At 44.5% G+C, this 14231-nt stretch overlaps 1 protein-coding gene across 6 annotated transcripts; it reads right to left on the bottom strand.

Annotated features, from left to right (window-relative positions):
• Nucleotides 1–492: 492 nt before the first annotated feature.
• LOC122312879 (metal-nicotianamine transporter YSL3-like) lies at nucleotides 493–4769 on the bottom strand. Of its 6 annotated transcripts, none has more exons than XM_043127545.1 (9): nucleotides 4258–4768; nucleotides 4090–4171; nucleotides 3584–3964; nucleotides 3291–3463; nucleotides 2995–3092; nucleotides 2774–2908; nucleotides 2499–2688; nucleotides 2274–2385; nucleotides 493–1981 (listed from the first exon to the last, which is right to left on the bottom strand). In XM_043127545.1, the coding sequence occupies exons 3-9, from the start codon at nucleotides 3948–3950 to the stop codon at nucleotides 1053–1055; spliced, it is 2004 nt and encodes a 667-aa protein (XP_042983479.1). In that variant the 5' UTR covers nucleotides 3951–3964; nucleotides 4090–4171; nucleotides 4258–4768; the 3' UTR covers nucleotides 493–1052. The 6 variants fall into 6 exon arrangements, with proteins under 6 accessions (XP_042983479.1, XP_042983478.1, XP_042983477.1 ...); XM_043127544.1 differs by having other exon boundaries at nucleotides 3584–3967; XM_043127543.1 differs by having other exon boundaries at nucleotides 4090–4768.
• Nucleotides 4770–14231: the final 9462 nt, after the last annotated feature.

Consider the following 14231-nt stretch of genomic DNA (forward strand, 5'->3'; position numbering starts at 1 on the left):
GATTGCCTTTTATCTTAGAGAAATGTTATAAGAAAACCTTACACCAAACACATCCACCTAATCAATATGTGATTTGTCATTTTTATCCTTCTATTTAAACACACACACACGCACACACACACGCACATATATATATATTTAAGCATGAAGATAGAAGGGTGCAAAAATGGCAAATCATATGTTGATTAGGTGGAGGTGTGTGGTGTAAAGCTTCCATATAGAATTTTTTTTTTTTTTTTTTTAAATACATCAACTATACTGATTAAAAGGTTACAAATAAAAATAGAAAATAATAAAAATGAACCAACCTTAAAGGAGTTAGACTCATTTAATAAATAGTAGTGGAAACAATGTTTATAACAGCTGATATATTAATTAAAATTCCCTCACACAACTACCTTAAGAAATAAATTTGGAGGCTGTAAAAAAGTGAACCTAGACATCAGCAAATGAAACTAAGAGCAGCCAACAATACAATTTTTGAGCAAGGCATCCCAAAACTCCACTTAGATAAACTGCAGATGTTAGCATCTGAATTGGTAATTGTCTCATATGGCACACCCAGCAAGTTTACTTGTTTGTTTACACTATCGATGGAAAACAATATAGATACAACCATTTTTATTCTACTTGAATGGAAGACATTTTAGTAAAATAATTATACCACTATAACTATTCTATAACTTATTTTAACAAAAATGCACCCCATTTAATACAATGTTGTAAAAATATTTGTATTTGTATCATTACTCTTGGAGACCGGTGCTGTGCTTCCGTACTACTTGAGCTCATATGCATATAATCCTTTGGAGCAACTACTCAAAATGCTGCTTTAATTCCTGGATAGGGATAGATACCAGAGAACTCACATAGTTCATGGTTTAAAAATCAATGTTGTTTATTTTGTACCTTTTAAAGAATTCACTTAGAAATCGAAACAGAGATTATCATCCCTACGCTTGTTGATGATTTATGTGTCATGCCTGCAATAAGCTTAACCTGTGATAGCGTACCATTTATCCTCTCTCTCTCTGATCTCTCTTGAAAAATTTCTACCTGGATGGAAAGAAGCTCATGCAGTTCGGAGGACGTATATTGGACAGAGCAAGGATTGATGAGGGAAGAATCCATAATCCATCTCCACATATCAAACCAGAAGCAGCTGCAGGAACCATCAAACTGGCCTTCTTGCCATTTAGCTTGTGCCAAGCAAACACAATCAAACTCCCAACACACATATCAATGGCAAAGTAAGCACCAACAAGGAAAGGCACAGCCATAGCCATAGGAAGTGGAATCCATTTCCCAATACCCTTTGGGTTAAGATTTCTCAGCAAGTTGGCCGCTATGGCAAAGGCAAAAAATCCATAGCATATTTCCAAGCAGTGTTGGGGAAGAGCTGAGAAGCCTTCAACACCTAGAATTGCCATGTTGCGGTAGATGATGGCATAGGGGGCTTTGTATTCTCCATCTGGGTTCCCAACATCAAATGCCTTGTAGAAAAGAAAGAATGTGAAAGGAGCAACCACACAGCCTATTGCTGTTCCAATACCTTGGCTTACAAGCATCAATCGAGGGGAAGTGAAAGTGAGATGGCCAGTCTTGAAATCATGCATCAAATCAGAAGAGATGGAAACTATGGATTTAATCAGACCACAGCCCACAAGCCCTGCAACCACGCCATTGTTTTTTCCACTCATGGCAGCAAGCATAAAAAGAGAAACTTTCCCATAGTTATAGGCCATGTTCATGTCAGTTAAACCCGCACCATAAGCATTGCAGAAGCTAAGAGAGGGTGCAAGAACATAAGCAACAACTACATAATACCACTTCAACTCAGGGAACATGAGTGGAATCACAATGATGGAGACAACGGAGAAAAGTGTGTACCCTGTACATGCGACCCATGTGGGAATGCTCTCTCTTATGAAGACCTCATTTCGTTGGAGATCATCAAGAGGCTGATTCTCGTCATCCAAAGCTGCAGTAGTAAAAGAAAACTAAGTAAGGCTATAGTTGTAGAAGAATGAAAGGCTCGCCTAAATTGTAATAGCCCTGCAAGTGTTGTGAAACGGTATTAACTAACCACCAATTTCCTCATGCCCACCCCTTAAACAAGTCAACTAAGTAGATTTATGAAGTTCCCCCATATTTTGGTAGGGTGACTGCATCTTTTCAGTATTGCTAAACTGTAAGTTTGAGAGGGTAAATTGGCTATGCAGATTGCAAGAGAGTAGAGAAACTTGGGAGACATCAGATGAGTGACACCTTACATGTTTTAAGGTCTTTGTTCACTCTGGCATGGATGTTTCTGGTGGTGAAGTACAGTATCTTGAGAAAATTGAAAAGCCCATCTCCGAGGATCAGAGAAATAGAAATAAAAACCTACAGCATAGATGAGGAGATGGTAAGACTGGATTTTTCCAAACTGAACATCACAGTAAAATATAATTCACAACTCTGCTAAGAAAATGACCTTAAAAGTCCAGACTTCAGACCTTGTAACCATTAAGACTCCTCATGCTGCTTTCCGATAAAGTTTCAGGGTACCAATCCCCTTTGAGCCCCCTAATCAGTGGCCACATCACCCCCCAAGAGAGCACCGCGCCAAGAAGCAAAGACAAGTTTACGAGATGGGAACAGATCATTCCTGCTCCAATATAAGTCATACTGAAATCAAAGTAAAACCTGCAAGTTTCATTAATCAATGATACAGTAAAGATCACTCCCAGATAAGGCTACAAAGAGCAAATCAAAGCTACAAACTACGCACGAATTGCTCCGAGCCTGCAATCCAAACACAGGAATCTGAGCAAATCCACATTGCTCTCCACCTGAATAGAACCACTGCAAGAAAGCCCAAAGGAAACTAAGCGAAAAGAATTTCATGAACCTATGAACCTGCTCCCTGCAAATAGAATTCATATTTGTTTGAGTTGTGTCCTTTTGAAAGTTTTGATTTAATTGAAAGAAGAATAATACAAACATGCGTACTTGACCATCTTGTCTCCTTTAGAAGTATGGAAACCATTAATAAGAATGGCAGTAGCAGTTCCACTAGGATAAGTTAATTTGTAGTCGACTATCATTATCTGTAGAAGAAAACAAAATTGAATTACCAAGCCAGTTCAAGTTCCACAAGAAAAGGCTCTCCAGGAAATGACATTATCAGGAATGGAAATGACCAAATAGAATTACCAAGACTTGGAGGACATCAAGCCCTTGCATAATTAAATATACTCCCAATACCAGGATCATTAGAATAACTGACACAATCACATAAAGCAAACCTTTCTGAGAGGAACCAATGATAACAGCCCGACAAAGCTGCTTACGAAGAGGAAACCAGTCATCCAACCAATCCCAGGCTCCTTGGTGCTCCCTGGCGTATTCCCCTTTGTATCAAACCCTGCTTGTTCATATGTCTTTGTGTTCAAACCCAACAGATAAGACCCAAAACCACCTGAAATCCCATAATCGAGTACATTAAAAATTATGAATTGATTGCTGTTAAAATATATGAATTTAATCAAAGGAGAAACCTGTTTGATAGCAAACAACAAACATTATCAAAATCTCCAACCTCCAACAGCAATACTATAACATGCCACGGCACAAGTCTGAATGATAGTATTCTCCTGTCTAGTGAATGGAATTGATATAATTCCAGCCTTCTCAAGCAGTGCAGTCCATGCCCTGATAAATATAAAGGTGAGGAAAGCAACTGAGGCATTAAGGTTGGGGACTAGCCCAGTTGTGAGGTTGAGCTTCATCACTATCACGCTGTAAATGATTCCAATAGCTAAGCTAGCTAGAAGTCCCCGAAGTGTTATCTGTCTCTTCCATGACGTAATTCTCTTGACTTCCTCTGGCACTTCTCGAATCTCTTCAATGACCTTGCTCTCGGAACTTTCAATGTCATTCAGTTCTTCCTCATTCATGTTCCTCATTTGATCGATCAGAACTTCCACATAAGTCCAAAACAATCAATCAACAAGAAATCTCAATTTCATAATTCCAACTTGATGAGAAAACGCCCAATATTATATTTCATACGTCGTAAAATCACATAAACATGAATGATTTTACCTTAGTTTTCTTTTTCTTTTCTTCCTTTGCTCAAGTAGAGAAAGTTAGAACTCTAGAAAGCTTAGAAAGCCTCAAAACTCCTCTGCATTCTACTGAACTATATTAACAAGAATTCACCACGAATAAAATGAGCCAAATGAGTTTTTTGTCACCTTCTTCAACCTATACCTTTAAAAACCTCCACTTGCCCAGAAATAAAAAACCGAGACAGGCATTGGTGGAGCTGATCGTTGAGTCACAGGAAACCTCCAATTGGATCTTCGATTTCAACCTCTGGAAATATTACCAGGTACCTCACCAGAACGGTAAAAACCCCACGAATCCCCAAAAATGGGTATCTCAAATTCAGAATCCCACTATAAGGCTAATACAAGAAGAGAGAGTAGAACGCCGCAAACCTTACCGTGAGCAGAACTTTGCATGTACGACATAGAAGTAGTCCAAGAGCCAAGCGTACATACACTCATCAACCTTTCAACTGCAGCTCCATGGTATCGGAACACACGACCGGCTACAAAGGTAAAATCTTTCTGGTTGTAAGGTGTGTGTGATCTAGACTCGATTAAGGAACTTCTTGAACTCTTCCAAAGGTCAACAGTCGCACAAACACATTGTGTAAACAAGGAAAAATTCTCTGAAGCTGTCCGCTCGAAGTTGAGGGAAAAAGATCTATAAATCTTTGTCATTTTGCTTCTTCTTTTTTTCTTTTTTATTTTTTTATAGGTTTACTGATGTGGTTAATTACATATTTAATTGAACTCATTTATTTTTAATCATTTATGGGTAAGAATTTAAAAAAAAAATCTTTATCCAAAGTTTTAAACGAATGAATAAAAGATATATTAAGGGACCATTCCAACCGGAAGGTCTTGGAGCATATAAAAAGGGTCTATAATACATTAAACACCAAGAAACCCAGAGTTTGGGCCCAGTATGAGTCCAATAGTCACGAAGGGATAGTTAAGAGGAATTCAAAAAGAGACATACATGGTGCCACCTTTAACGGAATGATAAAAAAGCAAGAAGTGATAGGATTATTCAAAATCTTAAGTATTGATCTGTTCTGATAAATCTTGGATGAGATATGTACGGCAAACGAACTTATATATACATGTAATCTTTAAGGTTTAAGGGAATAATCTCTCTGAATTGACTTTAGTTTCGGAGTGTTTACAGAAGGAGCCCCCCTCGAGTTTCATCAAAGAAGAACGGTTGAGCTGTGAGAGATTAGAAGTAAGATACGTCCTGAACATTTGGCGCTGTCTGTGGGATCTTGTGATTCAGCGTGGTTCTCACATGCCAATTGTAACACGCTTAGTAGCAAGCAGAACGATGGACACCAGATCGTCATCTGTGAAAGTGCGACTAGCAGTAGCAGAGGAGAAGTTGAAACAAGCTCTGGAGGCCATGGAAGTCTTGCAAAAAGAGAACGACGACTTGAGACGAAGGAACACCAATTCTCATAATGACGATGTGCCCGCTCACAGTGAGCAAGGTGAGCAAGAAGCACATTGCAGGGTCGAAAAGGATGTTGAACGCGAAGAGAAGGAAAGGATGCATGATGAGTTGAAAGAGTTAGCGGGAAACTACGAAGAGATGGCGAAGAAGATGGGCGGTTCTTCCTCGGTCGAAAGTTTGCTCCACCAAACAAACTTGTCGTACAGTACCCGTATTATGGCTGTACCGCTCCTGCCAAAATTTAAAGTTCCCCAGATCGATATGTACGATGGGTCCAAGGACCCGGTAGATCATCAGGAAGACTTTAAAGCTCACATCAAGCTTCACGATTTCCAATGGGAGATTTCATGTCGAGTTTTCCCTCTGACCTTGAAAGGGACCACTCGAGGATGGTTTGGGACCCTTAGACCAAGGTCGATAGATTGTTTTGAGGAACTGGAAAAGTAGTTCTTGACTCAGTTCATGTCTAGCCGAAGACGTCAGTGCCCAGCCGCCTACCTGTTAACGGTTAAGCAAAGGGAAGATGAGAATTTAAAATCCTACTTGGCCCATTTCAACAAGGAGCGCTTAACGACGAATGACCAAGATGAGAAGATCACTCTGGTCGGCCTCTTAGGAGGGGTATGGCCACGCAGTCCTTTCATGGCGGAGTTGGCTTGGAGGACTCCTTCCACCCTCAGGGAGTTCATGGACAGGGCGGATAATTTTGTCAATGCAGAAGATATTCTGCAGGCTTTGGTGGACCTTTGTAAATAAGATACTCGGGTTGAGCGGAGAAACAAGCGGGCTGACAAGAAAGGTAATCTTAGTAGGCGAGAAAGAGCGAGGAAAGGGCGATCAAATCGCAACCTTAGATTGATGCACAATAATCTAGGCGTATAGGAAGGAGAGAGAGAAAAGGAAAACCGGCGCCCTATCAAAACAGACGGTCGATATTGCAAGTACCATTAGACGAGCTCGCATTGGACTGACGACTGCACCACCATGAGAAAGAAAGTCGTAGAGTTAGCAGGAACCGGCGAGTTGGAGCAAATGGTCGTAGAGCAGTCAAAACCTAAAAGGCGTTAGGAGGCTAGGAAAAAAGCAAGGCGGAGTTTCAGTCTGGAAAGAAGGTGCCATGCCAATAACCGCCAGGATAAGAGGGCGAGGTTGCCCCCAAGAAACAATTAGAACAGGGCGCCTATAGGGGAAATAAAGACCATAGCCGGAGGTTTTGTTGGGGGTGATATTTCCATGTCCAGCCAAAAGTCGTATGCACGGAAGGCAAGATATGAAGAGGTGTTCGTGGCGGATAGAGTAAACAAACAACCAAAGCTCGGCAATGAGCGAATGGTGATATCCTTCGACGAGGCGAATAGGGAAGGAATCATATATCCACATGACGATGCTCTAGTGATAACACTCGTGATAGCCAATTACACAACTAGGCGGGTACTAGTAGACAATGGGAGCTCAACTGATATACTATTCTTGGAGGCGTTTGTTAAAATGGGGATTGATGTTGGAAAACTAAGGCTCTCCCCTACGCCATTAAAGGGTTTCTTAGGGGGATACCATCCAGCCAGTAGGGGCGATCACGCTCCCAATAACTGCGGGCATGGGGCGTGAACAGCAACCACGACGACCGACTTCTTAGTAGTGAAAGCTCATTCCTCTTACAATGCCATACTGGGCAGATCGACACTCAACCATTTGAGGGCAGTAACGTCCACCTACCACCTCAAGATGAAGTTCCCAACAGATGGCGGCATGGGAGAGGTGAGAGGCGAGCAAGCCTTTGCTCGAGAATGTTATGTGCAGGAATTAAAGAAAGTCAAGAAGGAAGTCTACATGGTCGCAGGACAGGATGGGCCTTGCCGCCTTTGCCGCCACCTGTGGCGGTAACTTGCGAGAGAGATAAAAAAATCAGGGATGACTGGGTTCAGCAACATACGGAAGTCAACGAACCTCTGGAACTCGTGACATTGTATGCTGACCGCCCCGGGACAACTACCTGAATCAGGAAACAAGTCCCACCAACATATAGAGAAGCCTTGATAAAGTTGTTGATAGAACACAGGGATGTCTTCACATGGAGCCATGAAGAAATGCCCGGTATAGAGAACGACATCATTGAGTATTGCTTAGGCGTGGACCCGTGGCATAAGGCAGTGAGACAAAAGAGGAGATCATTCAGCACATAGAAGTACGCTGCCAGTAGCGAAGAAGTTGAAGGGTTGCTTGCAGCCGGCTTCATCAGAGAGGCCCACTACCCAGAGTGGTTATCCAACGTGTCATGGTGAAAAAGGCGAATGGGAAGTGGAGAATGTGTGTAGACTTCACAGATTTAAACAAGAATTGCCCGAAAGATAGCTTTCCCTTACCACGCATCGATGTCATTGTAGATGCTACAGCGGGGCAGCATATGTTGAGCTTTATGGATGCATATTCGGGTTACAACCAGATAAGGATGAATGCGACGGACGAAGAAAAGACATCTTTCATCACAGACCGAGGGTTGTATTGCTACCAGGTCATGCCCTTTAGACTGAAGAATGCAGGGGCGACCTACCAAAGGCTAGTAAACCGGATGTTCAAGGAATAGATTGAAAAATCTATGGAGGTTTACGTGGATGACCTACTAGTAAAAAGCAAAGAGCCAGCCCAGCACCTTGGGGATTTGTGAACGGCGTTTGGAGTCTTACGCCATTACAAGATGAGGCTGAACCCATCGAAATGTGCTTTCGGGGTCCAATCAGGGAAATTCTTGGGCTTTATCGTATCGGAGAGAGGAATTGAAACTTCTCCAGATAAGATAGAGGCCCTAATTAATATGAAGCCGCCAAAGAATCTGAACGAGACTCAACAATTGGCGGGGAAAGCGGCCGCCCTGGGAAGGTTCATAGCCAGGTCAACAGACAAGTGCCTCACCTTTTTCCAAGTAGTGTGGAAGGTGCATCATTGGAATGAACAGTGCGACAAAGCGTTTGAAAAGTTAAAACAGTATCTGGCTAGTCCACCCTTTTTAAAGCGACTAGAGAAGGGAGATGTACTCTATGCGTATCTAGCAGTCTCCCTGCACGCTGTATCCGCCGTCCTCATAAAGGAAGAAGAAGCTGTGCAACATCCGGTATATTATGTGAGTCGAGCACTTAGAGGAGCAGAGGCCAGATACCCTATAATTGAGTTGGTAGTGGAGGCTAGGAAGCTCCGTCCTTATTTCCAAGTCCACGCAGTGAAGGTACTGACAGAAGCTCCATTGGCGAAAATACTGAGGAAACCAGATTGTATAAGGAGGCTGATAGGTTGTTCAATCGAGCTGAGTGAGTTCGATATAGAGTACGAGCCAAGGAAAGCCATAAAAGGGCAAGCAATGACGAATTTTGTAGCAAAATTCTCAGATTTTCCCTAGGAGGAGGTGATAGCACCATTAGGAAAGCCCTGTATATTGTTTATAGATGGGTCGTCCTACCGAATAAGCGGAGGCCTAGGAATACATTTACTGAGCCCCAACGGTCAGGAACGGTATTACATGGTCACACTGGAGTTCAAAGTAATGAACAACGAAGCTGAGTATGAAGCATTGATAGTGGGTTTGTCTTTGGCCGCCTAGATCGGGGCAACCGAAGTAGACGCCAGGTCGGATTCACAAGTAGTAGTAAATCAAGTTTTGGGCGTGTATGCTGCAAAGGGCGAAAATTTGAAGAAATATCTGGCACGAGTTTGGGAAATACGTGATCTCTTCTCATACTTTGCTATAACTCAGATACCAAGGGCGGACAACGAGGTTGCAGACAGATTGGCAAGAGCGGCATCAGGAGGGGAGGAAGTACCCCTACCATGGCCAGTCGAGAGAAGGGTCGTCGAGGTCCCAGCTGTGGGCGTCGAAGTAGGAGTTCTGGGGTCAAGTACCCCAGACTAGGCGAGCAGTATAGTGGAGACTTGGATAGAGGAAAATTGCCGGAAGCAAGAGAAGAGGCAAGAAAGATAAAGAAAAGGGCGGCTAGGTTCCTACTCATTGATGGGATCTTTTATAAAAGAGGTTTCTCTGTTCCTTTACTACAATGCATCTCTGCACAAGAAGCATAGTATGTCCTGGCTGAGATACACGAAGGGATATGTGGAAACCACAGTGGGGGAAGAACCTTGGCTAGGAAAGCAGTCCGGGTAGGGTATTACTAGCCTAATGCTCTAAGAGATGTGCGGGAGTTTGCTAAGAGGTGTGCAAAATGACAGACTTACGCACCTATACCGCATGCCCATCCGGAGGAATTAGCATCAGTAACAACATCATGGCCATTTGCCTAGTAAGGGGTAGATCTAGTGGGACCCTTCCTGCCAGGAAAAGGTGGTGTTAAATTCATGATAGTCGCCGTCAACTATTTTACAAAATGGACAGAAGCGGAGCCGTTGGCAACAATCACAGGCAAAGCCGTGACAAAATTCTTGTGGAAGAATGTCGTCTGTAGGTTTGTGATTCCCCACAGTATTGTAACCGATAATGGGCACTAGTTCGACTCAAATCACTACAGAGAATGGTGCGCGGAGTTAAGGATCAAGGCAAAGTACTCCTCCCCAGGCCACCCCCAAGCAAATGGTCAAGTTAAGGCGACAAACAAGGTGTTACTCTCAATTCTCAAGAAAAAGGTCGCGGAGAAGAAAGGAGATTGGGCGGACGAGTTGCTAGGGGTACTCTGGGCGTACAGAACTACAACAAAAACTCCAATGGGGGAATCCCCGTTTACGCTGGCTTACGGATGCGAGCCAATTACAGTAGCAAAAGTAGGGCTACCAACCTACAGAATAAGCCATTTCTCGAGTACTCGGAATGACAAAAAGATAGAAGAATACCTCGACTTACTCGAAGAAGAAAGAGAGATAGCTGAGGCTCAAATGCTACAGGAAAAGAGGAAAGCCGTGCAGTACTTCAACAAAAGAGTAAGGCCCAAGACCTTTAAAGTGGGCGACCTGGTTTTGAAGAAGAGTGGGGTAACTACCTAAGGCGAGGGAAAAATGGGACCCCGATGGGAAGGTCCTTATCTAGTAGTAGCCAACAACTGGCCTGGATCGTACAGATTGAAAGACAGCGAGGGCAAGGAACTGCCGCACCCATGGAATGCAGAGCATTTGAAGAGATTTTATCAATAAATTTTGTAGTACTAATTGATTTAAAGTCCCTTATCTTTATTTATGTTTGAATGTTTGAGACATCACTATTTATGAATATATTCCGTTTCATTCATTAATAAGTTCTGTACAGAGAAAAACGTTCCTAGGGGAAAACATAAGTGCCATGAAAAAAAGGGTGAGAAAGGTCAAGGACCGCTCAACCCTAAACATCAAAGACAAGCCTTAGCAACTTGTGGTGCGATGAAAAAATGGCGCGTAGGTCCTTAGACCACGCCGACCCTAAACACCAAAGACAAGTCTTAGCAGCTTGTGGTGCCATGAAAAAATGGTGCGTAAGTCCTCAGACCACGCCAACCCTAAACACCAAAGACAAGTCTTAGCAGCTTGTGGTGCCATGAAAAAATGGCACATAGGTCCTCAGACCACGCCGACCCTAAACACCAAAGACAAGCCTTAACAGCTTGTGGTGCCATGAAAAAATGGCGTGTAGGTCTTCAGACCACACCGACCCTAAACACCAAAGACAAGCCTTAGCAACTTGTAGTATCATGAAAAAAAAGGGGGCGCGTAGGTCCTCAGATCACTTCGACCTTAAACACCAAAGGCAAGCCTCAGCAGCTTATGGTGCCATTAAAAAGACGAGAAGCAAAGAAACACAAAAGTCAAAAACGCTGAATAGAGCAAACCAAAGTCCAATATTACAAGTGTATAACATATATCAAGAAACGATGTTGTTCTCCACAGTCAAATACAAAAAATGGGCTTAACAAAAAAGGCAATGGGCATTCAAGGGGCATCTTCAGGCGGGAAGGCTTGAGGAATGTTAGCAAAAACATCGTGCATCTCTTTCCGCCCGAACTCGTCAACCACTCAGAAGGAAGCTTCCTCAGGGTAGAACAAGTTCTAGTCAAGAATCCTGAGGTTGGTGGTAGGATTAGCCAGAAGATGGTCCCTTAGCCTCCCAATGCCGCAGCCATACCCAAAAGCGAAGGCATCATCCCTCGTAGTAGGGACATGGGCCAACTGGTCGCGAAGCCGTGCGACCTCCTCTCGAGCAGTAGTCAGCTCTCCCTCCTTCTTAAACAGACTCTGCTGGCTGGCTCCAAATGCCAAGTTTGCCTCCCGAAGACTCTCCTTGAAGGACCTGCAATTGTCTTGAGAACGGGCCATGTCTCTACAAAGAGAGGACAATGCCTCATCACGGGAGACAAGCTCGGAATTTAGACGAGAGCTCTCAGCCTTAAGACTCTCCTGAGCCACTAAAAGTTGCCGCCTGGCAGAGTCCCTATCTGAAAGGAGAATTGACGAGGTGAAGTCGGCCTTGACTTTGGTCTCGCTTGCTAGGTGGGCTGCTTCACGCTGCGCGAGGAGTTCAGCTTTGCGTATCTCCAGATCACCTTGCAAAGAGTGGGAGTAGCTCTCGGATTACTCCAGTAGGATTTTCAGCTCCTCCATATCCTCGGCCAGAGCAGCCAAGTCAACCCTGTTAGCCCACCATCTCTCCAAGGCACGTTTGGCTACGTAGCATAGCTGGTGAAGCCCCCTGACCTCCTCCTTGAGACGGGCACGGTCGGTAACAATCTGTGCTGCTGAGTCATTGATCCTCTGCAAAAAAAGAAAAACAGGTCACCAAAACATAAAAAAAAAAAAATAAATAAATAAATAAAATAAAAATAAAAATGAAAATAAAAAGAGGCAAAGATATGAAATAAGTGTATACAAGAAAGGACACAAAATGTAATACCTCAGAAAGCCAATTTTTCAAATGATTTGTCATCTGGGCAGTGGCCTTTGCCTGAGAGTGGGCTGATGTTGAAGAACCACCACCACTAGTATCCCTCCTCACGATCTCGCCAGGGGCTAAAAGGTTCTCTCCCTCTGGCCTCACAGACGGAGCCATCGTCCTCTCCGATGGATCAGCCAAGCGCAAAGGGGGCAGAGGAGGTAGTGGTTGAGCCAAGTCAGCATCACGAAGGCGAGCATCTTCCTTCAAGAAATTCGCCCACTCCTCCTCAAGGAATGAGTCAGTATCCCCACCAATATAGGAGGCATGGATAGGAGGAAGAGAAAGTCCAGGCCCACTACCAATGAGTGAGGGGCTTTTTCCCCTAGAGATGGTGTCTGGTAAGCTCTCTAGGGAAGTTGGGCGTGAATCAACCTCGCCGCCTATTTCAGCTGGGCGTGGAGGGACGTCCCTTGTGGCGCCTTCCACCTCATCCACAGTTAAGGCGCCTGGCATTTCCTCGTGGCCGCCTATGGGCAAAACAGTGGTTGCCTCTACAGGGGTAGCATTAGTAGAAGGGGGTGAGCAAACTCCCACTGAAGTGATTGAGTCGAGATTGAGGACTGCAACCACTCTGGCGCTTAACTTGAACTGACTCGCCCATCCCGCCAACACAGGAAACTCAAAAGCAGGGGCAAGTGTTGGGGCAGGCTGTTGTGTCCCAGACACGGCTTGGGGGGAGGCGGCCAGGCCAAAAAGGGCCAGTCGGCTAAGCTCTCCACATCCCTCAAGCTGTGAGAACATGACGGGGACAGGGACGGCAGTGGCAAGCGGGGTAGAACCCTGACTGTGGCCCTCCTCTGAAGATATTACAAGGACCTTTGGTTGGGGCAATAGGGACTCAGCAGTGGCTAGCTGCAAAGACCCAAGAGAAGGAGTGTCCTCCTGCTGCACCAAGTCTTGGGCACCCCTTGAGGGCGCCAGAGTCTCCTATAGAGCAAAAGAAGGCGGAGAGGGACGTCCAGAGCGAGCTTTCTTTTGGCGACCGCCTGCTTAGTTCTTCTTCTTGGTCCTCTTCTCTCTCTTCTCGGCGGCCACCTCCTTTCCTCCATTGTTCTTCTTTTTGCTCATTTCTTCCCTCTTTTCGGCGGCCTCTTCTGAACGCTTCTTCCGCTTAGAGGGTTCAGACCTTGCGGTTTTCTTAGTAGACTTTGGCAGGGGAGGAGGAATGGTGTCTATAATTATGAAGTCGCGCCCTTGAACAAAAGACCGGTTGGGAGACTTCAAGAACTGATCAATGTGGGCAGTGGTCAGCAAGTTGTCAGTCCAGAGTGCCTCTGGATTAACTTTGGCCCAAGAATCAACTGCCGTTATTCGAGCCAGTTCACGACACGACAGGGCCGACATCTTACGCCATAGGTCATTCTCATCGGGAAGAGGGCGCCAAATCATTCTAATTGGGAAATCACGAAAAATTTCTTCCGTACCGGGGTATTCCCAATTTTGGCCAGAGATATAAAAGAACCTAGTGGTCCACACCTTGACATTGGAGTAGCGAGTCTCGTACCAGGCCAACATTTGCCCATCATCTTTTCTACAGAAGCCGAGAACATTGCCCTTGGAAGCTTCCCTCAGGTTATAGAACAACAAAAACTTCCGGGCGGTCAAATCAGGATAAGGGTCCCCGAGAGGCTCCAAAGCCATGCGAAACACAATACAAGTGCAGAGGTACGTCCTCAACATGAAAGGGTACATTTGAGAGGGAGTGAGGTTGAGGAGATCCAAAAGGTCGTGGAGAGGGCGGCAGAAAGGAAGCCTCAACCCGTGCTGCAAATGAGAAACAGGGATAACC

This window comes from Carya illinoinensis, chromosome 6 (genome assembly GCF_018687715.1).
Source record: "Carya illinoinensis cultivar Pawnee chromosome 6, C.illinoinensisPawnee_v1, whole genome shotgun sequence".
In the NCBI taxonomy this organism is placed as follows: domain Eukaryota; kingdom Viridiplantae; phylum Streptophyta; class Magnoliopsida; order Fagales; family Juglandaceae; genus Carya; species Carya illinoinensis.

What these genes read in the sequence shown, in the direction of transcription:
- LOC122312879 (XM_043127545.1), bottom strand. Translation starts at nt 3,950, where the DNA reads ATGAGGAACATGAATGAGGAAGAACTGAATGACATTGAAAGTTCCGAG. An exon ending in TTGCAGGCTCGGAGCAATTC is followed by an intron (nt 2,689 to 2,773) that starts GTGCGTAGTTTG and finishes TGAAACTTGCAG; the next exon opens with GTTTTACTTTGATTTCAGTA. An exon ending in GAACAAAGACCTTAAAACAT is followed by an intron (nt 1,982 to 2,273) that starts GTAAGGTGTCAC and finishes TTACTACTGCAG; the next exon opens with CTTTGGATGACGAGAATCAG.